Source organism: Periophthalmus magnuspinnatus, chromosome 1 (assembly GCF_009829125.3).
Source record: "Periophthalmus magnuspinnatus isolate fPerMag1 chromosome 1, fPerMag1.2.pri, whole genome shotgun sequence".
Classification (NCBI taxonomy): Eukaryota; Metazoa; Chordata; class Actinopteri; order Gobiiformes; family Gobiidae; genus Periophthalmus; species Periophthalmus magnuspinnatus.
In genome coordinates, this window is record NC_047126.1 from 27924767 (window position 1) to 27949650 (window position 24884).

Sequence of the window (24884 nt, forward strand, 5' to 3'; positions counted from 1 at the left end):
CATTCCTCAGTATCGAAATCGAGTTTGAAATTTTGTTTGGTAACAGCACTATACATAGGATCATTCAAGGCAGAAAAAGTTCACCGTCAGTTCTTCCAAAAATGGACACAGACACATGAGTCATGTCAGTAAAAATATGATTTCATTTGTGTTATATACAAAATACAATTTATACACTTTATGTACTAAAATGTACACACTCAAAAGATTTAAGTCTGCCAGTGTTAACATTGAGAAATTTACACTGATAAATCATCCATTTTGGAGAAAATAAAATTGTACTTGCTCACAGAAATGTAAACAAACACAGTGATCTGTATTTACAAAGGTACAGATGAAGTGGAGAGCGAGAGGGGAAGCGGCCATCTTGTCACCACCGTGCATTACTCCAGTGATTATAACAGGCTTTAGCTTATGTAAGGGAAATAATACACAAATACACAATCACATATTGAGTATCGGATCATTTTGGTTGTGTCTTTTGGTTGCATGTCAAAAGCGTGATTTTAAAGCAGTTTAAAAGTATGCTATTACAGACAATTTACAAATACTGATTCATAGAAAATGGCAACAGCTCCCTTACAAAAATACACAACATTCATAATCTCAGTTGAAAACAATCTCTTTAAGACTACATCGTTAGAACACAACATTTGTTCTATAAAAAAAACATTGAAAGAAATAAATTACCATTAGCAGTAGAAGTTTTGATTCTTTTGCTTGTGCGTGTCTTGCGTTATCTGAAATGGACTTGAAGTGGCAGTAAGAAGACGAAGGTTGGGAGCCAGTTTGCTGTTTTTTTTTTTCTCCAACCGCACCCAAGTGTTATGAAATGTAACAGTCTTTATCCAACAGTCTATTAGTTTTATTTCTCATATGAACTTGGTGGAGTCTCTTTTGCTGATGAGGACTTCCAGCAGTCTCAGCTTGGCCTTGACGTGTTTGTATTCGCTGTACTCCACTGCCAGAGGGGAGCGGTCCTCCTTCTGAACATTCCTGCAAGACCAAGGAAATGACATAACACAAGTTGGATTGGAAAAAAATTACAATATATGCAATCTTATGTAATGTGAATTAGATCTTTGTCCTACCTTCCGTTTTGCCTGAAAAATTGGTCCTCGAAGTCTTTGAGGTTTTTGCGGATTCGTTTTTTCTCTTCACGGGTCTCTTGGAGCTGCTCCACAAGCTCCTCACTATAAAAGAAAAAAAAGATGACAATAAGTGTTTTGCTACTGAACACAATCAAACAGGTGTTGGACAGCGCCAAGTTATTGTGGTGACAAAGTTGCTTATACTTCGTATTTAAAAGGCCTATATTATGTTATTTTCTGATCTGTTATAATGTTTCCTCATCACAAACAGACCTGGAGTTATGTTTTGTTTGTTTCTCACATGTTTATCACACTAACCCTACACCTTCCTGTGACGTCTTCGCTCAAACAGAAAACACTCTCTTACACCTTATGTCGTCATGTCGTAAAACAGGAAGTGCTCCACTGAGTTTTTAAACTCCAGACACCTTCAGTAGAATCATTTGGATAATTTTAGCCCTGGAATTGCCAATCTCTACAGAACAAAAGGTAAAAAGTAGCTATTAACTTGAAAACTACTGCATGTATGAATGAAATAAAACACAACTACAGTTATGTTTTTAATAATAATATTAATAATACATTTTATTTATAGGGCGCCTTTCTGGGCACTCACGGTCACCTTACAATACAATATAATATACAATTTACAGACAGTTAAAGACAGTTAGAGCAGGATTTTATAGTTGCTGAAGGATGGGTGTGATGTGGTTGATGGAAGGGGTGCGTGTGATGATGCGAGCTGCTGAATTCTGAACCAGCTGAAGTTTTTGATGAGGTAACAACATTATAACACATAAAAAAAAATAAAAAGAGAATAAAAAAAAGAGTAAATTAAGACATTTAACTTCCGGGTTAAGTCTAAATAATAAGAACATTACAGACTTATATATTTTCAATAATCATGGACTTGTACTTACATAGTGGCAGAGTGCAGGTTGGACAGCCCCATGTCCGCAGTGTTCTTTGACGGCGACAATTCGTCCACAGGCGAAATGAACCCGTCGACCTCCTCGTCCATATGGTCCATCAAACCGAGCACGCTCAGATCAGGCCTGACTGTCATGGTAACCTGCGTCTTTGTGTCAGAGTCATCTTCAGAGCCGTCCTCCTCCTCCTGCAAAAAGATAAACAAACCCACGGGTCAGTCTATGTAAGCCATAAACTATTTATGTGGTAACAACATTGAGTCAGATGCTCTGCAGATCCCAACATGCATGGTTAGTTGTTGGTTATTAATCACTTTTCAAGGAAATTCAATTGATTCATTGAGCATCTACAGTTAAGTATTTCAGATGTGTTAGCAGGTTAAAATTGTAGACAAATTATTAAAAAAAAATTAAAATTAGACTGGCCATCCAGACTTGATCATATTTTTATAAAGCGAAACCGGCCTGCATTTGGAACACTTCCCGTGCAAATATTTTGAAGGACTTTTTCCCATTCAAAGATATAATATTTACTTAGCTAATCTCTATAGCAACGGTTCTACATTTTTTTTATCTTTCTGAAACCCAAGGGTATCAAATAATCAATTCTGACCATGAAAATGTCAACATGGTAACATTTATCACTAAGGCAGTTTATTCTGTGAGTATTGGTTCTGCCTCTTCAATTTTAAACCCATTTGTCCCAACTGAAAACAAAATAATTGAATTTAAAGAGGCCAGACTCATTAAATGTTATTTACAAGGAAGAGGAAAAAAAGATTTATGGCCAGTCTAAATGAATATAGTAACATTACACACAGTATGTTATAAATGCCACTAAACAAGCTCATACCAATTCAAATCACAGATCGTACATAACATGAGACACCAGGCATCTACTGATTCCACATTTTTCAACTGCAGGTTAAAACAAGGCTGCTTCTCAGTCAGCAAGCAGTAATCAGGTTCAACTGAGGGGCTTTGGGCTGTAAAAATGAGGGGAGGGGTTTTGGTGGTCAGATTCACTAAAGCTGGAGGAGCACTAGCAGCAGTGGCTCTTCACCTTGATGTCATCGAAGAAGAGTGCGGTTTCGCCCTCGATTATAGGCTGTAGCAGCGGCCCTCTGCGCTTGCTGGAGGGAGAACCCTGTAGCGACCATTCAAAAGGAGGAGACACATTTTTACTATTCTATGTTCCTCGCTGACAGAATGGAAAACTCACTGTATTTCAAACATATTCTCAATATTGATACTTTGCAGTGACATCAGGACCCTCTGATGAAGACGAGCGTTCGTGATCCTGGTTATACATTTGATTTTGAATAAAAAGGTGAGTGTGACTAACTAGTAAACGGATGGCTAATGCTTGCGATTTGTGACTGTAACGTTATTTAACAGTCCAAATCAGATCACCTGCTGTAATTCAAACTAAATTAAAGTCTAACTTGAGTAACAGAGCTTCAGACAGAGCAGTGCCCCTAGTTAGCATCACACCCCCAGAGAATGTTGATGAAATCAGCTGCAAAGTATCAATTTGTGAATTTTCTGCTTGGCCTTTTATTACTAAAATCCAGGTCATATAGAAAATCATTAAATATTAGGAATAGGCTTATAGTTATTGAACCACAGCCCATTACTGCGTCAGACAGAACACACCAGCAGAACTTTATGTGACATGGGATTACAGCTCCAGTAGCGAATTATATAATCTATACGTTGTCAATCCATAATGGTCTCTTACATAATAAAAGGGCTATTAAATATAATTAATATAAGTGTGTAATCTCCTAGTTCCCATGTAGTTTGCCATAACAGTTGGGTAGTAAAATAAAAAAATGGATGAACTTACAATGACTGGGATTGTTGAGGCTCTGCACAGGATCTGCTTCACCAAACGGTATCTGTCGTACAACGGCTTCATGATCTGCCTCTCGTTTTTGGTCACCTGAAAACAAAAACAAAAATAACAGACCATTTCTTAGTGTTCATTTTGGCTACTTTTTTGCTTGTCCGTGTATGTTCACTGGCTCTAACACAAGCTGACTGCTAACCCTGAAAAGTTGCTGCAATATTCAGTCCTAGCCTTTAGAGCGTGAAGGTCACTGAATAAAGCAAAGCAATAGACGTGACAGCAACAGCAGCAGGGACTACCAAAATATCTACCCCCTTTCAGTGTGCATCTATTTCTAACTTCAGCTTAAAGGCACAGTGAGGAACTTTCTGAAAGTCGCACATCAGCAGCTTGATTCTGTAGGAAATTTTTGTTAAACCATACTTTGGAACATTCTCCATGGAAATAGATAAGTTTTATGCTATACTGTGGAAGGTTATAGCCAAAGGAACATGAAAACAAGCCCAAAGAGACCCTCCCCCAGACCAAATAAGAGTTAGATTTGTGGAGATGCAAGCCCGCCCCAGTAGGGACATATGTTTTTCAGTAGAAAATACAATGAAAAAAAACCAAAACATACTTTTATTTTTAGACTAAAAAGTTAAGTACTGTGGCTTTAACATGCACTTTGCTTCTTTAATTATTCAGGCAAACACATATTCACTCTTCAGGCATTATGCACCCCTGGCTGGCAATCTAGGTCGCATCCGAGTGGTAAACAACATTTTTTTGGGAGGCCAACATGGCTGGCAACTACATTCAGCTTATTTTCAATCAAGTTAAGGTCACAAAACTTACCGGTCGTCCGTGGATGTTCTCATAGTAGAAGAGAGCTTTTTGCAGAGCTACTTTTTCAGCTGCGATCTGCTCCCGAGTCATGTCCTAAAAAAATAGGAAGCAATTCAGCGCACACTCAAGACTATTGTTATTCTGCAGCTGATGTCATCAACATTCCCTGGGGGCGTGATGCAACCTGCGGCACTGCTCTGTCTGAAGCTCTGTTACTCAAGACTGTAATCTGAGCTTTGGTTTAGCCGACTCTAACCATAAAGAACTGTTAGTTGAAACTACAACAGGTGAGCTGATTTGTGCTGTTAAACAAGTGCCTCTCATATAAAATGACTGTCAAGAGCTAGCTAGCACTAGACAAGATTTCAGTTAGTCACTCCCCTTTGTTGTTAAAGCCATTTAGTTTCTTTTCTTGAGTGTTTAGACTTTCTAAAAACTTATCAGGCCGCACTTGCAAATGTGTGCATTGTGTCACTATGAAAACCGCTGAACATTCTGCCATAGATATGTAGACCCCCACTCCAGCGTGATTTCACTGCAAAGTAGCAATACCTTGATGTCTTCGGGCCGGTTGACTTCGTCCCTCTTCTCTTGCAGTTTCTTCTGAATGCTCTCCAGCGTGATGTCCACTGGGGGTTTGGGGGCCTTCTCTGGCTGAGGTTTCTTCTCCAGTTGGGAGCCGAAGCTTTTGGGCAGAGTGTTGCTGCGCTGACGGGTCACAGGTGGAAGGTCCTCCTCTGACTTCAATATTCTTTGTTCTGATTACAAATGAATAGTGTAAGCTTTATGTTCTTACATGGCTGGAAAAATATAAAATTTAGAGTATTGCTGGGTTTCAGATGACATCACAACATTGTATAGGCCAATAATGTTTAATACAGACGGCGGACAGCTGAAATTCATGTTGTTAAAATGGATGGAGTATGACATAATCACATCTGAAAACCAATAGTATTTTTACCTTTTAGCATTTTGCGTAGTTTGGACAATTCTGTAACCCATCTGAGCACTTCTGGGTTGGCAGCTTTATCACTATGGGAAGGCTGCATGAAGAAAACCAGAAAAAAGAAAGGGTTAGTTTCACAATTAAATGCTTTGACTTTATAACTGCACTAATCTGGCAATGCAATGGAACCTTTTGATTTATCCAGGTCTGGAGCTGTCAACACACAAACCCTAACCATTTTCAATCCACAATCCTGTTGATGTGTTGTGTGTTATACAAGGGCCACTTTCTGCCCCTTGAAGTTGAACTGACAAACACCAGTCTATTTCCTTGTATGGAACAGTGTACCCTGACTAGACAGACATCTTAATAATTTGTGTGTTTTGCCCTTCAAGCAGGTCAAGTGCTGTTACAAAATGTCATTTCAGACAACATGGCGGTTGGTCCGACCTACCCTGTACTTTCTCTCCTCTTCAAATTTTTCCTCAAATCTGTGGATCTTTTTCTTCAGGACGTGAATTCTCTTTGTGAGCTGTGCTGAAGTCAGCTCCTCTTTGTCATCGTCACAGGAGCCTAAAGATGAACTCCGTCTGCGACTAAAAGGGACAGATTTGACATGTTAAACTTGCTTGTATACAAAAAGCTGACCCATTATGCAAAAATTGACTATTCAGAGCTTTTAACCATGTTATAACTACTTCCCCTTCTCATTTACCCTCTTGAAGTTCTATTTAGCACAATTCATGCCTGTTTGAGTAATCTATATACTCCTGTATTCAAGATGTCATTGCTTTGATCACTGGTGCACGCCCACTGCTTTGTACTTAGAGTCATTCTCCAATTTTCTTTTCTTAATCAGTGATATGTGTAGGATTCGGCAGTGTTGTGTAGCCATTTTGGTAATTTTTTTTAAAATTCACTACTTATCAGCATGATGTGCAGCTATCCACGGCGCTTTCTTTTGATGACGTTTACGGCAGCGTGAGTCAATGGACTTGTTTCTATTTATTTAGTCGTTTTAGAACCAAATTGGGATTTATAATGTTCAAATATAACAATGATCCACAGGTCTCATAGATTATAACTACACAGCAAACACAAGCACAGTATTTCTTCTTTAAACATACTGAATTTTTTTTTGTTTACCTGACGAATGAGTGTGCGTTGGGCGGAGAGGGGGGCACCTCTGTATCTTCTAAGTACTGCTGGCCATGTCCATAGGCGTAGAACCGGGGGGAGACCATGGGGTCACTGTCCTCGTCCAGCAGCTGTCGAATAAGACGCCCACCGTCACGAGGGGAGAGCCTGGCCTCCTCTCTGTCCATGCTTTCCCTCTGCAGTAGTGGGTAAGCCGGTACAGGCTCTGGAAAAAACACAACACCATTCTAGATTAAGGTGGGACTAAACACCTCCACCCACAACCACATTTCAAATAGAGCCGCTAATTTGGGCAATACCTGGAGGACTAGAGAAGAGGGTGAGGGGGGAGTAAGGTCTAGAGGTATAATTAACCATGTGATTGGTCTAAGAGGTATCCACACTTCAAACTCTACCCTGCAGCCAGGTGTAATCCCGCGCAACCAGGTGTAACCAGAAACACCTGTCTGTAATCAGGACGGTCCTGTGTGAGGTCACGTAGTACTTAAAATTGTAGTGGCCACTGGAGACTCAGTTTTTGACTAAAAGTTGATTTTGTTCCATTTTAAAGCTTTCTCACTCAAATCATGCACTCAACGAAGCTAGTGAATAGATTAGCAACAAGTAACACACATATAATGCAAACCACACATTAAATGCAAATTAAGTAACATGTTTCCACTTCAGCTTTTTCAACTGGGTCACCACTGCACAACCTATACCTCCTTGGGCGTGTTGATTAGCATTATTCATTTGGCCTACATTTTCCTTCAACATATGTATGGGCCTGGAACTAGGAAAAGTACATTTGTATTTGAAATCAGATGTTGAAAAATAACAAGATGTAATAAAAAAATAAATAAAGAAAAAAAATAAAAAAAGGAAAAAGGATAATTTTGCTCTCATTACATGCTAAATATCCATGCTAAATGAAAAAGAAAAACTAATTCTTTATAAATAAAAACAACTGGCAAAGTAACTCTTGGAAGTCATAAATGTAAATGGTGAAATAGTACTTCCTTTGGGCCTTGGTGCTTAAACACTTTGTTCCAAAAGTTTTCTCTCTTGGTAGTCTGGTAATAATTATGTTTGGTAAAAATAGCTCTGCAAATACCCATGACAGTCCCCAGCTATTAATAAAGTGGGATAATGTCAGGCCTCGACCCTAGCAAAAATGTTACAGTAATGCCTCCATGCTGTATTTCCCATTCCTTCACACAGATGGCCATGTTTTCAAGGATACTGAGAGGCTGGACATGGAACAGTTCAGGGTTACAAAGCAGGGAGAGAACCTTCTAGAAACTGCACATGTGGCTCTGGGGGCTTGGTGTGAGCTGTCTGGTTGGTTTCATGGAAAATTAGAACAGGTAACTCCACACTGCGAGACGCTACAAGGTGAACCGGAATGCAAAACAAACCCAGAAGGAGATATTCCAAGTAAACAGTTGAGATGTTGTGAAAATATGCAGCCAGTCAAATGGTGTCCAGTGTGTATTTTTGTTAGCGGTGGGGAGTGTAAGTGTGAGTCTGTACGGGAAGCAACTTAGCTCAAATTCCACCTCTGGTTAGTCCCCAGGGTTCCTTCTGTACTTTCAGCTACGTGCAGTTTCTCACTATGTAGCATGTCGGAGCAGGTGAAAACACTCCATCCTGCATTATATCTACTGAAGGTCCATTACGTGCTAAATGCTAAAGCTAAGTCTCCCTGGCATTTGGGAATTAATCCTTTAAATCAAGTGCTCGGCGATGGTTGCGCGGGATTAGACCAATAAAACAAAACATGCCTCTTTGCCATTTTGTTAAAGGTTGCTGTTAGCGTTGCCATGCAGAGTGGGGGAAAAAACTCCATAGCTTGACAAAGATGCATGTCAGCATTCACACCAACTTACCATCACAACAACTTGAGTAAAATATGCGTTTGAAATCGAGAGAAGGTGAGTTTATAAAAGCAGGATCTAAGGAGAGAGAGAGAAACCCCATGGGGATAGATTGAATTAATAGAAAGACGTGAGTGGCTTAAGTAGCACACTTGATGGATAGACACACGAGATGGTTTGGCTTCCCTTCCAAATGTCTGTGCGAGTTGGCAACCATGCAAGGGCAGAGGCAAAGATATCACCCCCCAAAGTGTTGGCACAATGTGTACTGGGACAAAGGTCTTTTAGAGGCCCTAGTACAGTAACACGTACCACGACCACTACCCAAAAGTACTGTACATGTGGTATGTACAAGTATAAATACTGGCTGTGTTTTTGACCCCCCTTCATTTAACCACAAGTGCCGTGCCACTGCCAGATACAGATAGGCCTGTCAAGATAATTACTATATCGACTTATCGTCCAATACATGATCACTGGAACAACAACGATTTTTGGGTTTATCGTGTGTATACTTTCTTTGCAATAATGAGAATTTAGTTATTTTAGTTGTAATTGCTGGGTTTCACAGCATTCTATAGGCCAATAATATTGATACAGATGAGGGGGAGTTTACGTTAACGTTGTTAAAATGCTGATTTATGTTGTAATGCAGTGAGGTATTGGGTCTAATCACTAATAAAAATTATCAGGTTTAACATTTGTGAATTTACCTTTTAGATATTTCATGGCAAAGTACAACGTAATCAATAGGGATATCTGACTCTTGCCCCCTCCCCCCATCTGGAAGTATGACATCATCACATTTGAATCTGAAAACCACCAATACCATAAGATTTGAGCTGTAGAGACTTTAATTAACTTATTATAATAATTATTAGTTTATTATTGCAGCTCAGAAATTGTAAGGATACTATGGTATCAAGTAGTTATGATGGGATAAAGTAGTTTAAATATTATCATTATATTTCTATGTACCGATATATTGTGCTTCAAAATGTGTTATCGTGACAGGCCTAGTTACAGACTAACAATTCTCGATTCATTTTGACAGCTTGTGTGCGATGCGAAAGCTGCTGCGCTGTGCAAATGTGGGTCTGTCATAGTGGATCTGTGCAGTAGTTCCTATGAGGTCATCTGTGTTATGGGGACATGGTGTACAACAGGAAGGAGGTTAGGAGAAGAGACAAGTGCGAGGAAACCACCAGAGGAAAAGAAACTATAACAGTAAACTGCAGACGCCCACACAATAACAATGTGTGTTTAGTCTAAATACAGATCGCATAGTTTTGGGTACTACCAGTCAGTGTCAGGGCTTTTTTATGCACAATTTTATACAGGAAAGTTAACATCTATAGGTACAGTAGCACTTCTACCCCAAAATATAACAAACTTGACTTCACAGCATTCACACCAACTGCATTTGTTGCATATAGTAGGACTGGACAATACGTAAATGTATCCAACTGTTTTCCTCATACCGATCAATCTCACTTTTGATTTTTGTCTTATTAAAAACAAATTAAAATGGTTTTCAGAATTAATTTCCTGAACATTAACAACACAGATTTTAATCAGTGCCATTTAACAGTCAAATTTCTTCCTCCAAAGTCTAAACTCCAAATCACATGCTTTGATGGAAATAAAGTGGGCTGTAGACCTCTCCATTAAAAAAAGCATATATTAACATAGGTTGCATAATTAGGTCACAACTTGAACTAGAAGTAGAAAGTGATTTGAACAGTGAAGCCTACCCTTCCCATGCTCTCTGTTTTCGTGTTATTGCTTGTGGCCACTAGAGAGCTCTATAAATCAAATACCTCCTTTCACCCAGCCCCAAACATAAGGCTGCGAACTTTTGCAGCATGGAATATTTCCAACGCAACAGGAAACTTCCACCTCACTGCTGCTTATACAAATATAGAGCACTTTTAAAAAAAAATCTAGACACAAACTTTAACATTTACTTTAACCATTTAAACACAGGAACCTGTTCATTTTCATTCCAGCATGTCAGTTGATTTAATTAAATGTTACATCAACATCCTCCTCCCTTGATACGCCATGATGCAATATCCTAACAAAACAACTGCAATAGTCAGTGCAATGTGCCCTAGTCACTTTGCATGAACAAACATTGGCACTATCCACGAGAAGACATAGGAAACCACGTGGGGCTAGAGCACCGTCGTATGTAGTGCATTATAGTGGATCATGTGCACATAAAACATGAATCTTTTGCAGACAAGCTAGTGTGGAAAGTTCCAGAGCTTAAAATTCTGAGTCAATACATTACAAAAGGTGTTATTATGCATGCATTCATTTATTTATTCATTGATCCTGTGTCTGAGAACCACAACAGCTGTCAGTTCTAGTATGTAAACTAAGCTAGTGAAATGAAAACCAAGTGACCAGATTTGGAATAACAACTTTGGAACTGCAGTGCCAAAAACAAACAAGAGGGACCCATGTGGTATCACTTAACAGAAGCAAAAAAACAAGCTGGAAAAGTAGCTGTGTCAAATTGGCCAGACACTACACCAGCACGCGCCCACATTAAAGAGTGTGCAGAACTTAAGAGGATCTATTGAAATTAAATCCTGCAGGATGCACACAGCCAGTTGCGTCAGGAAGAGAGAAAAACAAGGCAGCTGAGAACCATGTGCAAGTATTCCAGCGTGCGACAATGCAATGTTTCTATTTAACACATCTCAAAATGGAGACACACAACAGTGAAACACAAACATGACAAAAAACAAGCATGTGGTAGCCTAAAGCCTCACCTCCCCAATTGTTGTCCTCGGTCAGAGCTGTCAGGTCCAATCGGGGCACGTCCTCGCAGCCCGACTTTTCGCAATCCGGGTCAGAAACGCCTCCTCCCCCCACTCCGACCCTCCCCGTGTCACAGGCGACGGGAGACTCCTGAATCTTCATCCTTAGCGTCTGCACAACCATGAGAGTAAAAGAAGTGAAGTGGTTATAATAGCAAAAGCTTAGACACCACAATGTCAGTGCTGGGAGCAAGACACACTCTTTAAGTTGGGTCTCATGCTCTCCCCCTCCTGTCCCGCAAGCCCAGCCCTCACATAATGGGAGAGGTTTTGTTTCTGATTGGACGGTAGCTTTTGGCCAGCGCGTACGCCCATTTTCTGTCTGTGTGTGTGTACGGAAAGGAGGAGTGGTCAAACCCTGCCTACTTTTTTTTTTTTTTTGGTAAATCCCTCACTTCTTCCACCCTCCCTTCTTCCTGCTTTTTTCTCAACAGTAGCCCTTGCTTTCTTTCACTCCCCCCCCCCCTCCGTCTCTCTTTCTCCCTCTCTCCCGTTCCCTCCCCCCTCTCCTTTCCTTTCCCTCCCCACCCAGGAGCTGCCTTGTACTTGTTGTTTGTGCAGCATAAGCGAGCGAAAGAGGGAGGGGAGGGCACACAGATTGTGAGCCAGCACACGTAGGCTGACTTGAGTTATTTCCCCCCCCCTATTATCAGTCTGTTTTTGTATAGAAACACAAAGCAGTTAGCACTACTGTATAACCATAGCTTTATTAAACCACTAGACTAATATGATACAAGTAATAAACGAGGACAACATACTTAGCTGGTCATGCATCTACTGCGTGTACATGGGTCAGTCAAATTCAAAGGGGGTACAATTTCTTCTGTCTGGGCATGCGACCAAGCTAAATTTAGATAAAACACACTTCTTCAACCACACCTCATAAATGCCAGTGTGCATGTTCCGGGATATTGTGGACACATGGAGCAGGAATTGTTGTAGTTTTCATTTATAAGTAGAGAAAAATAAAGTTAATATAGTCAAAGTACGTTTTTGTGGTTGAACAGAGGCAGCAAGCCAAAATAGGTATTATCATTTGTTCAAGTGGATTGTAGTGGATACAAAGTGGGATTAATGCCGGTTACAAGAAGTCTGTTGGAGGAAAGTGACCTCACGGAGCTGTTACCGACACCATTCTGAAATATGACAGCACAAAGCCCCCTCCGCAGCACAGAACACGCTGCACTGCTCAGACCAAATCTGTTTTTATATCAGAGTGGGAAGGATGGGTTCACTAAACAAAGGACTGAGACTGACCCACAAGTGTATTCAGGTAATTATGAGAGGAAATATATTATTAAAGGGCCTATATATTATGCCATTTTCGGATCTCTGTTATAATGTTGTTTCCTCATCAAAACATATCTGGAGTTTTGTTTTTCACCTTGTGATGTCATGTGATAATACAGGAAGTAAGATAAGATAAGATAAACTTTATTGTCCCAAAGGGAAATTTGTCTTGGTGTGTCTTTAAACTCCACACACCCTCAGTAGGATCATTTGAATGATTTCAGCCCTGGAATGGCCAATCGCTACTGAATTTTAAAAGGAGCTGTTAACTTGAAAACTACTACTACATGACATCAGAAGGTGGAACAGAGCATTTTGAGATTTATACATTTTGACAGACTAATAAAGGGAGAAATCTGAGAATGAAACAAAACACAACTCTGGGTAGGCATTCCATCATGGCTTAAAGCTCACAAGAGTCAATTTTGTGTTATATAGAACCTTTAGCCTTTAATAATCAAATATTGCATTTATATTAACAAAAAAGATCTTAATCAAGTAATGTTCAAAATGGAACTGTATGTAGCCTGAGCTCTTAAAGTTTAAAAAAACTACTACAATCACAACTGAATCTGTGTTGCCACTGCCTAAACCTGTAGACAGAGGACACAAGTTTTTCTGGACAGCATTCTGCAGAGACACTGATTAATAACTGGCTGCAGGTGCTGGAGTTTAGGGAGTGAGGCTTCAGATCAGAGAGCGGCACTGAAACTGGGAACCCAAATGAGAGTCATGTGAGGCTCACTCTGCTTTCTGATTGGATAATTGTCTTGAGAACCATAGCACAAACACCTACCTCTGATTTCCCCCATCAACCTAAAGCATGGATAACCGGCTGTAACTTTTATCGACTAACATATTAAAACTATAAAAACTAAGACTAAATAAAAAGTAATCATAGTGATTCAAATTAAGACTGAAATTACTCACATTGCTGTAGACAAAATATAAAAATATATTTTTGTTGACTAAAAGTATTGCTATTAAAATAATACAAATTAAAAATAAATGAAAGGCACACGTGGAGACAAGAGCCATGTTCTAATTTTCAATCCCAAAGCCCCAAATAAACTTTTATGTCCAAGAAACATGTCTGTACATACCCCATTAAGCAATCCCATATAATTTATCATAGCTAAAATAACAACTATATTTTGTGGCTGACCAAATTATTATGGATTTAGTTGATTAAATTAGAATGGCACTTTCATTGATTATAATTACAGTAAAACTAAATCTTGACAAGCTACTTCTAATCATGAACCATAATCATAAAGCATCAGTTATTAAGGATGACATTAAAGATGCAGTCTATAAAGGTTATGCACTGGCATCGTTCTAGTTGAAAAATGGCCCTCATCATTTTGACTGAGAGGCAGAACTATGGGCAGCTTTATTTGCTTTTTATTGATTGTTTTTTCACTGTGGAGCTATTGTTTTTGCACCACAATAATTATTTCCACGTTTCTGAGTCTTCCAGAACACACAGACTCAGAAACATGTTATTTAGGGAGAGAAAGGTTCCTTAAAACTGTGTAACGCACTGCTCCTTGCTGTTTAATCCGCTTATACCATGGTCCCACAAACTGAAAATAGTTCACTTTTAAATCTGACAACATTTTGGCTATTCACAGATGTTCAAGGCATTAGTTATTTCTGTTTTAGTTGAAGCTAGTCCCTGCTAACAGTAGTTCACGTGGATATGGTGATGCTCAAAGCGTAAGTAGTTCTTGCGATACAAAAATTTCAAACTTTTTCGATACTAAGGAATAGACTGATTACTTGATGCAGATTAAGATACCACAATGAAGATAAAACATGCTCTTTTTTAGTAATAGAATGTCATTTTCATACACTAAATAATAGTACTTTCTTTATCTTAGCATGAGGTCTTATATTTGTTCTGATAAAGCTCAAAATCGCACTAAAATACTCAAATTTTGTCCTGTTAATGTGATTTTTTGCAGTATCATTATTTGCTTAAATGAGAATCTACTTTCAATACTAGTTTTATCGATTAGTATCTGATTTTCAATACTTTTGGCAATCCTATGTGCCGAGTTACCTGTGTGGTTGTACAAAAATAATGCATGTCAGTTAGCGTTACAATTCTCACATATTATGGTACAACTGTTGTGAAAAGTTGAAATGATTGAAGATAATTAATGTACAAAAGCTAAATAACAATGACCATCTCCTGTGGTGATCAATACTAGCCCAAATCAATGGCATTAAAGTCTTATGGTTTCAGGTGTGGTGATTGGGTCTCGTTGTGTTAATATGCTAAGTAGCCTGAATAGTTTTGATGGAAACTCAGGGAAAGGCGTTTAATGAGTGGCCACTGACACCAGCTGAGGGCAATCGAGTCATCCACAAAGCACGACTTAAATGAGCCCGTTACATCACCATGAGTCTGAGGTGAAACATATGCAGCTGATGAATCACGCAATACTAATGTGCACATGTTAAAGTACATAAAAGTATGCATAAATATTACTTAGTTTGGTATATAGTTGTCACAATACAAAGCTTTCAAACTTGATTTTGATACTAAGGAATAAACTCAATACTTTGATTTGGTTTTCGAGTTTTTCTAGTTTGGAGGGATAAATGTTCCAGTTTTACACTAACGAAGAGACAGTTTGTGAATGAAGTTGAAAATGCCTGGAAGTAGTCATGTGTTCTAGTGTTTGGGATCAAATGTCAAAAATGTTTGATTACTGACAACATTTGAAAAACATTCATGGAGAAACGATGTTAAAAGGTAAACAAAAGAACCATGGAATAATATGGATATAAACAGCTGGATCACTGCTAGTAAATACATTAATCACTTCAACTGAATGAATCCTAAGGTTAGTATTTATTTAGCTACCGGTATTTAAAATCTCTATTAGGCAAACTGAACATAAACTCAAGGACATAGACTTTTATTTACAGATGTATATTTTTGTGGGTTAGCTCTGGCCCTCATGCACAGTATATTAACACAATGAGCGTCTTATGTCTACAGCTGTAAACTTAAGTTGTTCAGTTGATTAATCAGTCGATGGCGTTTTAAGAGGTCAACTAAAATGTGCATTAGTCAACTAATCATTTTATTTAAATGAATTTTCAGTCAACCAAGAATTTATGTAGTCAACTACAGCCCATTTTTGTCACATTGCATTTCCATGCTAGAAAAATGATAAACTTAATCAAAAATTCCTCAAATGAGAAAAAAAAAATGTTAATAAATCTTATCTATGCTAACTGCATTTTAGTGAAGTTAGTCTAACCAACCTATCATATGCACTTTAAGTAACTTTGGCACAACTCTTTGATCCAACAATCCCCTTTGTATGCATCTGTAATGTTTTCGTTCTATTTGATGATGACTGGATAATCCTCGAAATCAATCTAAATAGAGCCATGTTTGAACCACTGTTTGAAAGCAGCTTTTGAGGGCTCAGGCCAGTGTAGTAGTAGCAACCCAAGACGCTGTGAGGGGCATGGGCGTGGATTAGCGGGAGCACAGATGTTCAGGTTCAAACCAGTGGACGTCCAGTCTCTGCGTGGACAATTACATCACCATCAGAGGTCCAGCTGGTGCAGGAGGGGGAAGTCTAACTGTGTGTGTTTGTGCGTGTGTATGTGGGAATGGGAACGCACTAGACGATGGTTAATGCTCTATTTGGGACGGATTATGCTGAGTGTGCAAACAGGACTTGACTGCAACTTAAATGTCTTAAAATAGTCACTGTAAACATTTAACAGATCCATGGAATATATTTATTGTTTCAAGAAATCTGTGGCCTGTATTTTTATTTCACGGTACACAAGCATGGTGGCCCCGTCTTCCGTACAAAGCTATATATAAATATTGGAAGGATATTGGAAGGAGTGCTTGAAGGTCAAGACTGTCAAAACAGGAAGTGGGGATGTCACAGAGAATTAGGAGGATTCTGTGTTTGTAACTTTAGACCCTTCCAGCACTCAGTACTCAGTCTGATGTCATGTAAGGATTTCAGGAAAAATAAGTACATTTTAAATGTACTTAAAACAGGCTATCATGTCAAAGCTGTTGAAGAAATGTCTACATTTAACATTTAAATCTATTACCCCGTACAAGCAGAACTGGCACCCATATACTAATGAATAGAACCTACATTGCAACCATGTAACACTATTATTAAGATAGTGATATCGAACTAGAGTATCTAGCCTTTTCCTCGAAGTGGAGTTTGAAATTTCAGTATTGTGACAAAACTGGTTGGCAGGAAGAAAACCTGTTCATCATCTTAATTAATCTTTTAGTGGACATACTCTATACGTAAATGTCTGACCAGTAGTGAAAACGTAATACATAAAATTTGGTAACATTTTGCAGTAATTTGTACTCTCAGGGTGGTAGGTATCCCTCTTAATGTAACTTTATGTGGGCCAGTAACTGGCACAAAATGTAGACATGTTTATTCAAAGAACAGTTTCAGTGTCCCCTGTGTGTGCTGCATTCAACAACTGAGCACTCCGTAGCTGCCATGGTTGTATTTGGCTGCTCTTGTGGTTGACTGGCTGGCACACTGAGCAGTTTGTAAACTTTTTTTAAATGTATGTTACATTTTTTTATTTAATATTTGGTGATTCTAACCAATATACAAATATTGTAATCTTGCCTGATAAATTTCTTTTAAAATAAACTGTGTGGCTTTCTGACATAACAAGACTGATGAGTAAAGCAGACTCACTGATAACCAGCTTATAGGGTAGTGTGTGCCGGTCCAGATGGCATCTCAGTGCAGGGCTGGCACAGAGCTACAACCTGAGCTGTGACAAAAAAACCATCTGGATCCATCCGAGTAAAAATAAAAAAAATATAAAACATATTGGTGTGTGGACATCAATCGATCTGGTTCTGATACATAATACACATGTTTGTTTGTGCCTTCGTTGACAATGTCACAATCTTTTAAGGATTAATTTTATTGCTGCAGGACCTGATTGAAGATTAAAGTTACTATTTTTGAAACTATAGCGAAACAGGTGGTGATCAGTAACTGGTACACTCGCATTAATACAATATAACAGTGTTGTGCTGTACTTACTACTGAGGAGGAAGGTGTTTCTAGTGTAGTGTCATTCCTGAAAATACAAGGAAGGAAAAAACTTATGATCAATCTAGTAACCTTAGGCCAACATAGATAACAACAATTATAAATGAAACAACAGTAAGGCTAAAAAGTACGTGGAGATTCTATGCTACTGTCAGTTGTTTTTCTCACCAGTTTTTGAATGCCTCCATGTAGGTTGCCTCAGATCTCTCATAGGTCTCCTTTAAAAGAAATATGTGCAATCATTGTGTTACCAAAACAAAATGAAGTTGCACAAGCCACTACACTACAGTGATGCCATGCTATAAACGCATAAATGAAAAGAGGAACTAAACTGAAACTCATAAAAATACTGATAAAACCATGTTTGTTTTTAACTATACAAACAAATACTGATAAGATAAGTGAGTCAAGTCTACATCATCTCTCAATACCAATTCCAATGCCACCATTTACAATGATTTATAAAAAAAAAACATGTTTGTGCAAATATTATGAATCATAGCTATTTGTTCTGCCTTAAGCTGCAGAACAGGGTTGAATGGGTTTCAATGTGTACTTTATTAATATTTGAATTGAAAAATAACATTTTGTCAATTGATACTTTGCAGTGAAATCACATTGGGGGTGTTCTGCGTGTTTCCCAAGATGAAATGTTCAGCAGTTACCATAGTGACACAATGCACACATTAGCAAACACTGTCAAATAGGTTAAGATTGTCTAAAAACTGAACTGAATAAAACTGAATAAATACAAAATGGATTTAAACAACACATTTTCAGGAGCCTGTGATCAATATGAGTGTTCATGGTCCTGTTTAGAGGTTTGATTTTCAACAAAATGGCGAGAGTGACTAACTAAAAACTGTTGGCTAATGCTAACTAGCTTGTGACTGTAATTTTATGTGCAAGTCATGTTTAAGAGGACAAATCAGCTCACCTGTTGTAGTTCCAGCTAAGTCTGTTCTTTATGGTCATATTGTGGTAAAATAAAACTCAGATTAAAATCTAACTTGAGCAACAGAGCTTCAGACAGAGCAGTGCTTAAGGTTAGTATCACAACGTCAGGGAATGTTGGTATAGTTGAATCCACTAGTATCAAAAGTATTTATACTTGGTAGCTACATTTTTAGTGCATTTGAGATAAACTGTGATTGGAGCAGAATGATTTGGTATGAGAACTTGCATGGCTGCTGATTTAGAAAGGAAAGGTGGTATCAGGCGATGTATTGTTATATTGAAAAATCAAATCCACCCTAAGACATCCTCAGGGTGTGACTAATCGTCAGTAATATGGTTGGGGGTTTTGAATCGAGAGGTCCACAGCTGAGAGCTCCACACATGTGGTCAAGCTTTATCAATATGAGGGAAAATGTGTTTTTTCTCATATTACCCCGCTCTAAATACCCTTGCTCATGATCACACTGACAGGAACATTGGTGACAGTTTTGGCAAGTGTTCAGCTGTGCCAGGTATCGCTCACAGACCATGTGTGTCAGGGTGATGTGTTATCCGTACAGTTGCATAAGGAGCTAGCATGGGAAACATAGCCCTCCTGAGTCCTGAGGTGTGACAGTAGCACTTGACAAGTCTATTTCCATCAGTCTTGGAGCCATAGATGCCAATGCAGCTAAACTCTACGTTTGCAAAAGATCACTGAGGTGACTAGCATGGCCTTGATGCTGCCGTCGTGAAAGATGAGTAACAAAAATGAATCCTGTTTCAACATTCTTCACAAAGTGTCCTGGTCTAAACATGAATTAAATCCATAGCACAATTTGCACTAGAGACCTCTTGCTGTTCTCTGATGGTGTAGAGTCACACAGATTAATGACTTGCAGACAGGAGGGTTCACACAAGAGATTACACTTACACTTACTTACATATTGCTTGAGTCATATTAAGTATGAAACTAGGAAAACCAATATTTTCCAGGCTGTTTTTACCTGAGGGACACATCTCCAGATCCTGAGCTAGGTTTGGACTACAGGACTACATTAGCTGGAGGATTTTGGCTACTGTATGTGTTTTTAGGTTAATGGAGGAAAACTGAGTGTCTGGAGGAAGCCCACTGAGAAATTGCCTGTGTAATCCTTCAGTCGTCCAGGTTTGATCCATAGTAAAAGCCAAAGTAAAATCTGTCAACTGGACAAAAAGTTGGAGTGAAGACAATTCACTGCTCATCCAAGCTGCTTCTTCAGTTCTGGTCAGATTGCTGGTGGTGCCTTATCTGAAGGGAGGAGCTAACTACACTGAAACTGGAAACAGCTTTTGTTTACAGTTTTTGTATGTAGACTATGTCTATTGAGCTACACTAAGTGTGCACTGTGCCTGAGATATACTTAACATATTTATACACCCCTTAATGGGTGTTTTTCACATTTCCTTTGGGTCTGAGGATGGAGTTATATATCGGAGAAAGGTGATGCCTAAGGCCCCGATTCCTGTTCAAGGAAGGATTGGCCTTTCCTGACAAAAATAGCTTCTTTAACTCCCCTCTCAAACCATTTCTTTTCTCTGGCTAAGACCTGAACTTCACTGTCTTCAAAGGAATGGTTAGTGTCTTTGAGATGGAGATGTACGGCGGACTGGGGTCCAGAGGAGCTCTCGTGACGGTGTTGGTACATTCTCTTATGAAGTGGCTGTTTTGTTTCTCCAATGTAACACTCACTGCAGTATTCACTACACTAAATGGAGTAGACAACATTGCTTTGTTTATGGCTTGTGCTTTGGGTGAACCAGTTTCTGTCTTAAAGTGTTTGTAGTTTTGAAATAGACCGGAATTTCAAACTGTCTAAAAATTCTCTGAAGCGTTTCAGACACACCAGCCGTGTAAGAAATAGTTACGCCTTTCCTTCTAGGTTCAGATTCTCTGTTGTCCAGATTTTTAGCTCTGTTAGATCTATTGAAGGCCATTTTTGGATAGAGGGAAAAGTGAAGGAGGAACACTCTCGACTTGTGGATAACCAAAATGGGCCTTGTAAATAATATATTTGTTGTTAAAATGAAAAATCATAACTATTGCATATTCCTATTGCATAGGGAAATTAGTGTTTTAAAACATGTTGTCCCAAACAAACATATCTAACTGTCAACATGTAGCCTACAATGTCATAAATACAAATAACATATTATGTAGTCTGTGTATGTTGCCGTCGGCCCTGTGTCTGGTTTTGGGCTTGTCTTTAGTGTAAAACTCACAACTCCTGTAACGTTACATTGAAAACAGTGGCCAGGAAACAGTGGACTTTAGCGGTCTTTTGGCATGGCTGCTATTTGTTTACTTTTAGGGACCTAAAAAGTCACATAAGGGTACTCCTGGTGGAGGTCTGCAGCCGGATCTCTCTCGAAAGAATGAGGCGCTCTGTGGATAAAATCGCCATCCAACTGCCTATATGTCTGTGGCTCTTGCATTTGTTCTGTTTCTGCAAAGTGCTTAACAATTAGCGTAGCTTGCTGTGCATTATAGGACATAATATAATGAGAATGGCAGGAGGGGGGCTATTAGGCCACTGCACTGTTTCCTGTTAACTTCAAAGTGGCATCCATTTTCTATAGTGAGTGACTAGGATTGTGAAAAGTATCAAAAATCAGATACTAATCAATACTAATACTAGTATCAAAACTAGATACTCGTTGGAGAAGGTATTCATATTTAAAAAAGTCCCATCCACAGGACAGAAATGAACCTTTGATGATCTTGAGCTGTATCAGAACAAGTATAAGACACATAGACTAGTATACACCCATGGACCACTATGGAACCTACCTGGACCACTGAGGGATTACAGAGCTATAAGGCCACATGAAAGTACTACCATTTAATGTTGAAATCAAATTCTATTGTCTAAAAGAAAGTGCTTTTTATCATTGTGATAGCAGAATGAATACTGTGTATCGAGTATATTCCTTAGCATCAAAATCGAGTTTGTATTATTATTAGTCACTACTAGTGTTGTCACGATACTAAAATTTCAAACTGTATTTCTATGAATCTATGAAATAAGTTAGAAATATTTATCATATATTCAGCTGTATTGACCTGTGGAACAGTCTTTATTCCAACAATCTACACAAGACAGACTACAAAGATTATTGCTGAGAGAGATGACTCACCGCGTGGGCGTCCTGGTTGTCACTTAGCGGCACTAGCGTTGGACTGTGTCTCCACTTCCTCGCCCTGGATGTCAGCTCTACAAGGCTCCTCTGGCCTGGGTCCTCCTCCGGCACAGCAGCACCACCACCGTTCCGGCTACTTGACTGGATATTCTCTTTATTGGTGCCTCCCCGAGCAGATATAGCACTGTTGACAACCACGTGGAAATGGTGAGGAAATTGATTCTGCTCTCCCAACAGCAAGGTTTTTTATTATTGTGGTATTATATGTGGTATATTGAATATCAAGTCTATTCCTTAATTGTGACATCAAGCTTGAAATGTTTGTATTGTGACAACACTGCTTAATGTTAATTCTGTTTATTTGCCATTTACTGTGCACAGTGGACTCTTCTTCCCTGGTCTAATCCGTGTGTCACTGATATGAGATGTGGTGTCCATCAACAAGGATTAGCCTCCTGCAGAGACGACTCCTGCCGTTATGACTGAACTGGTTATCATAGACGACTTCCATTAGCAACATAAAAATGGAATGGAATTAATAAAGTTTTTACATTAGGATACATTAGTATAAAACATGTTTTTTATTTCTTTAAAAAAAGATAGTTTTTTACTAATCTTTAGTAAACAATTTGTTATTAATTACGTGTTGTTAATGCTTTATTAAGTGTAGTTATTATAAAATAATATACAAGATTTCAAATTATTCCATTATAGGTAACAATGGTGTTTTAGTGAAAATAAAATGAGATGGAAAAACCTTGGGAAGTTAGCTTTAGTTTAATTGTTGGGATATCTGTTGATTCATTTAAATGTCGTATATTACACAAAATTGATTCTTGTGAGCATGTTAGAATGTTGGTACCTCATCCAAAACTTATCCTGAGTTGTGTTTTATTTCATTCACACATTTTCCTGTTTTTTGAGTCTGTGTACATTTCCAGAGCTCAAAGTGCTGTTCCACTTTGTGATGTCATGGAATGGTAGTTTTCAAGTTAACAACAAATTTTACCTTTTGTTCAGTACAGATAGGCAGTTCCAGGGCTGAAATCAACCAAATGATTCTAGTGAAGGTGTTTGGAATTTATAAACACAGTGGAGCACTTCCACGTGACATCACAAGATGGAACCGAATGTTTTCCGTTTCAGAGAAGAACTCAGCCTAAATATGCAGGATTTGTATGTTAAACATGTGAGAATGAAACAAAACAAAACTCCAGGTATGTCTTTGATGAGGAAACGACATTAAAACAGTGCACAGTGTAAGATATAGGCCCTTTAAACACCATCTATAAGTGGATTTGAAACATTAACAAGCAACAAAGTGTTATTCATTTGTTTAAGCACAACTAGTTTGTGTTTTTGTTCTTAGCTGTGGGTGAATGTTTATAACACAAGCAGCACTGACTGGCAGTTAAAAATGATCCTTGTACTACACCCGAGTGTACATTTTAACTGAACCTGACAACTCATCAACATTAGCCTTTCACTTGATACTTTGCAGTGACGTCAGGCTGGAGACTTTTATGTTCAGGAGTTACCATGGTGACACAATGCACACATTAGCAAACACAGCCAAAAACTCTTAAGATTAAAATGCAAAATACAAAATTTAAACAATACATGCATTCATGGTGTTTAGTTGTCAACAAAAAAGTTGAAAGTGACTAACTGAAAAACTGATGGCTAATGTTAGTTAGCTTGTGTCTGTTGTTATAGTCCCATCTATGTCCTTTATGGTCAGATGTGTTAAAAACAAAACTCACATTCAAGTCTAACTAGAGTAACAGAGTTTCAGACAGAGCAGTGCCTACAGTTCACACATCACAGCCCCAGGGAATATTGATGACATCGTTTGCAAAGTACCAATAATTCTTCTACTACATTCTGTTGGCAGAAACTGGCTATATGATATAGTAGTGTAGTACCTGCTCTTGTCTCTGTGCCTTGGACTCTGTGCGTCCTGCTGTCTCTGGCTTCGTCTTCTCTCGCGGGCGGTTGGAGCTCCTATTGGACTCTTGGGACACTGGTTTGAGTCACCATCCCTTGACCTTTGATCTCTCCAGGGGTTACTACCAAAGAGGTGCTCCTCCACTGTTGACCGAATTGTTCTTTCCAAATAACTGGAGTGAGAGACAGTGTCAACAAACTTGCTCTAAATTACAATATATTATTAACATTGAATAGAGTGATCCTTCATTAAAGAGCCACTGTGTAACATTTCTGGTGGAGGGCCTGCTACCGTCTTGTCTAATTACAGGTCAGATCTGAGGAGAGGCGTCCCCAGTCACACTACAATTGCATGTTTTTCAAGGTATTCCACCAAAACGATACTGGTATCAGATATCAGTGCCGATATTGACAAATTTGATGGGTCGGATATCGATTACAAGATACCAGTTCAGTCGATATTCCATTTTAGTCTATTAATTGGTTTACTGGCCAATGTTGACCCAAAACACTTAATAATATTGAACTTGTATTTTTTCAGAGCTTTTCTTTAGTTACTTTACATGATAAATAACAGCTGCAAAACACATTTGGATAATTATTGCTGTCTATGTTTAAAGGAAATAAATTATATTCTCAGCCCTAATATTGGTAGATACATAAAGCCAAAATATCAATATAATATATTAAAGTTGTAATAATAAATTAATTCCCAAAAAAAAAGTACTTACTCTACCACATCTGGTGTGCGGTGTCTTGGAGAGAGGTGGTGACTGAAAAACAGCAAAAGGAGGAAGCTGAGTATATATGCCACAGAAACAGGTGGTCACAACAGGTCACTGAGCAACACTTAAACCCCCAGGGCCATGTTTCTTGCCCTAGGAGATAGAGGCATCTTGTGTGTTGTGTGGCCGTGTGTTAACTTTAGCCGTGTTCAGAGCATGGCA

The 24884-nt window shown here is 38.7% G+C and overlaps 1 protein-coding gene across 5 annotated transcripts in view; it reads right to left on the reverse strand.

The window, feature by feature from the left end:
- Window positions 1-120: 120 nt before the first annotated feature.
- Window positions 121-24884, reverse strand: part of fam13a (family with sequence similarity 13 member A) — a 61441-nt gene continuing 36677 nt past the window's right edge. For 2 of the 5 annotated variants that reach the window (XM_055226779.1, XM_055226747.1), the window contains exons 10-26: window positions 24669-24710; window positions 23916-24110; window positions 21988-22174; window positions 18043-18092; window positions 17866-17902; window positions 11444-11603; window positions 8673-8738; window positions 6793-7009; window positions 6101-6242; window positions 5662-5743; window positions 5253-5458; window positions 4710-4793; window positions 3870-3965; window positions 3084-3167; window positions 2012-2208; window positions 1092-1193; window positions 121-996 (exon numbers count right to left, since the gene is read on the reverse strand). In XM_055226779.1, coding sequence (XP_055082754.1) covers window positions 873-996; window positions 1092-1193; window positions 2012-2208; window positions 3084-3167; window positions 3870-3965; window positions 4710-4793; window positions 5253-5458; window positions 5662-5743; window positions 6101-6242; window positions 6793-7009; window positions 8673-8738; window positions 11444-11603; window positions 17866-17902; window positions 18043-18092; window positions 21988-22174; window positions 23916-24110; window positions 24669-24710 — 2071 coding nt within the window. In that variant the 3' untranslated portion in view covers window positions 121-872. The remainder of the gene's footprint in view (window positions 997-1091; window positions 1194-2011; window positions 2209-3083; window positions 3168-3869; window positions 3966-4709; window positions 4794-5252; window positions 5459-5661; window positions 5744-6100; window positions 6243-6792; window positions 7010-8672; window positions 8739-11443; window positions 11604-17865; window positions 17903-18042; window positions 18093-21987; window positions 22175-23915; window positions 24111-24668; window positions 24711-24884) is intronic. The other 3 variants (XM_055226853.1, XM_033971931.2, XM_033971940.2) reach the window with 3 other exon arrangements.